Source organism: Primulina huaijiensis, chromosome 5 (assembly GCF_012295235.1).
Source record: "Primulina huaijiensis isolate GDHJ02 chromosome 5, ASM1229523v2, whole genome shotgun sequence".
Lineage (NCBI taxonomy): Eukaryota > Viridiplantae > Streptophyta > Magnoliopsida > Lamiales > Gesneriaceae > Primulina > Primulina huaijiensis.
This window is the reverse complement of record NC_133310.1, coordinates 15434862-15438094: the sequence shown is the minus strand read 5'-3', so window position 1 is coordinate 15438094 and position 3233 is coordinate 15434862. Positions and strand designations below refer to the sequence as shown.

Below are 3233 nucleotides of genomic sequence, written 5' to 3'. Positions count from 1 at the left end.
GGGGTACTGGTCCCCGGGCCAAGGTACGGGTCCTTGGGCTTTGTAGATCAATTGCTGAATGATTTCTTTATTAAGAGAACAAATAATATATACAATTCTTCATACATAATATTTCTTTAAATGAAAAGCATTCCAGGGTCTTTTAAGGGCATGTCCCTGGGGGTCCTCCAAATAACAAGCTGCACCTGAGCTGACTCTTTGAATTACTTTGAAAGGTACCTCCCATCGTGCTTCTAATTTTCCCACATCACCGACTGGTTTTGCTTTCTTCATGACTAAATCACCAACCTGGAAGTCCCAGGCTCGAACATTCTTGTTATATGATTTCAACACTCGGCTTCTGTAGGCTTCCATTCGGATGGCTGCCCGATCTTTTCTTTCTTCTATCAGATCGAGCTCAATAGCTCGGGCTTGATCATTATCACTTGGGTAAGATTCCACCCGAGCAGAAGATTGCCTTATTTCAACAGGAAAAACAGCTTCTGAACCATAAACCAGACTGTAAGGTGTTTCCCGGGTAGATATGCGTGGAGTAGTCCGGTAGGCCCACAATACACTTGGTAACTCTTCTACCCAATCTTTGCCTTTCCCGTGAAGTTGGGCCTTTAATTCTTGCACAATGATCCTATTAGTAACCTCAGTTTGGCCATTGGCTTGTGGGTGGGCCACTGAAGTAAAAGATTGAGTTATTTTCATTTCTCGGCACCAAGATGTAATTTTCTTCCCCTGTAATTGCCTCTCTTTATCTGAAATCAATCTCCTTGGGATGCCAAATCTGCAAAAAATATTCTTCCATAGAAATTTCATGACCTCTTCTTCAGTAATTTTGGCTAATGGCTCGGCTTTTACCCATTTAGAGAAATAATCCACAGCCACGAGGAGAAATTTCTTCTGTGCCCGGGCTACGGGGAAAGGGCCCACAATATCCATGCCCCACTGATCAAAGGGACATGACGCTGAGATTGGTTGCATGCCAGCAACTGGTTGATGATGGAAATTAGAATGGTACTGACAACCCTGACATTTCTGTACAAGTTGAGCAGCATCTGAATTCATTTGGGGCCACCAGAATCCGGCCAATATTGCTTTCCAGGTCAGAGCAGTTCCACCGAGATGTTCTCCAGAATAGCCTCATGTATTTCTCGGAGAACATATTCCACTTCATTTTCTGATAAGCATTTGAGAAGTGGGCCCTGATATGATCGCCTGTACAAAACATCATTTAAAAAGACGAATCTGGGTGCTTGCCTTTTGATTTTCGCAGCTTGGGCCCGATCTTCTGGGAGCATGCCACGGACTATGTACTCGATAAGAGGGGTCATCCATGAGCTCTTCTGAATCGGAGGTACTTCTTCATCAACAGAAAGCACAAGCCGGGTGAGACAGAGGATTTCCCGAGTGCTTATGTCTGACTTCGAAGCAGCCAATTCGGCCAAGGTATCAGCCTCTCTATTATATTCTCTAGAGATTTGCTCAATGCTCCAATCGATAAAAGATGCTGCCCGGGCCGTGATGAGCCCTAGATATTTGAGCATTTTTTCATTTTTGGCCTCGTATGTTCCTTTGATTTGTTGGGCCACTAATTGACAATCAGAATAGATAATGACTCGGGAAGCACCAACTTCCCGGGCAGCCTGTAATCCTGCCAGAACGGCTTCATATTCAGCTTCATTATTGGTGACCCTGGAGTCGATTCTTAGAGCCAACTTGAACCTTTCTCCTGATGGAGCGATCAAAACCACCCCCACCCCACATCAAGATAAATTAGATGCACCATCAACAAAAATTCTCCACATTTCCTCTTCTCCCGGTTGAATCATTTCTATTAAGAAATTTGTCAATGCCTGAGCTTTTATAGCAACTCGAGGTTTATATTCAATGCCATATTCCCCGAGTTCAATTGCCCACTTAACCATTCTGCCCGATACTTCGATATGTGTCATGATTCTCCCGAGTGGGGAGTTAGTGAGGACCACAATTGGATGAGAGAGGAAATAAGGTCTCAGCTTCCGGGCAGTTACCACCAGGGCCAGGGCTATCTTCTCTGTTTCACTTTAATTCAACTCGGCTCCTCGAAGGGCATGACTGACATATTATACTGGTTTTTGATCAGCTCCTTCTTCCCGGATGAGCACAGAGCTAACAACATATTCAGTGACAGACAAATAAATCTATAATTTTTCCCCAGACTCTGGTTTTACTAAAACAGGCAACTCGGCCAAATGCTTCTTCAAATCTTGGAAAGCTTGCTCACATTTGTCGTCCCAACCAAATTTTTGCGCTTTTCTTAGAACTTGGAAAAATGGATAACTTCGATGAGCAGATCGAGAAATGAAGCGTGACAGGGCTGCAATTCTCCCGGTCAATTTTTGTACATCCTGGACAGATTGAGGGGAGGCATGTCAAGGATTGCTTTAATTTTTTCGGGGTTAACTTCTATTCCCCGACCGGTTACAATGAAACCCAAGAATTTACCACTTTTTACCCCAAATACACATTTAGCTGGGTTGAGCTTTATTCCATATTGTTTCAAGGTGGTGAAGGTCTCAGCCAGATCATCAATGAAGTAGGAGACTTTCCGAGTCTTGATAAGAATGTCGTCCACGTATACTTCAATGTTCCGACCTATCTGTTTTCGGAAGACATGATTCATCAAGCGTTGATACGTGGCCCCAGCATTTTTCAATCCAAAGGGCATAACAACGTAGCAGAAGGTGCCCCCGGAAGTGATAAAACTGGCTTTATCTTGATCTTCAAGAGCCAAGGGGATTTGGTGGTACCCCTGATAAGCATCCAGAATGCTTAATAACTCGCATCCGGAGATTGAATCCACCAGCTGATCAATCCGGGGGAGTGGATAACAGTCTTTGGGGCAGGCTTTATTTAGGTCCCTGAAATCGACGCACATTCTCCACTTTCCCGTGGCCTTCGGAACGAGGACCACATTTGATAGCCAAGTAGGAAATTTGACTTCTCTGATGTGGCCGGCCCGCAATAGTTCTCCCACCTGCTCCTCAATTACTTTATCTTTTTTCAGGGCCGAAATGCCTCTTCTTCTGTTTCACAGGCCGGGATCCCGGGAGGATATTTAATTTATGCTCAGCCACTTGGGGTGAGACCCCGGCTAATTCCTGTTGAGACCAAGCGAAAACACTAACATTAGCTTTTAAACAATTTAAGAGATTTACTCGGGTGGACGCGCAGATGTCTCGCGCCACCCGGACGTGCTTTCC

General features: G+C 44.7%; 1 protein-coding gene across 1 annotated transcript; it reads right to left on the bottom strand.

Annotated features, from left to right (window-relative positions):
• Positions 1-1094: 1094 nt before the first annotated feature.
• On the bottom strand, positions 1095-1916 carry LOC140977670 (uncharacterized). Its single transcript, XM_073442414.1, has 2 exons — positions 1775-1916; positions 1095-1720 (listed from the first exon to the last, which is right to left on the bottom strand). Exons 1-2 carry the CDS (start codon positions 1914-1916, stop codon positions 1095-1097), a joined length of 768 nt encoding a protein of 255 aa, XP_073298515.1.
• Between the last annotated feature and the right edge of the window lie 1317 nt (positions 1917-3233).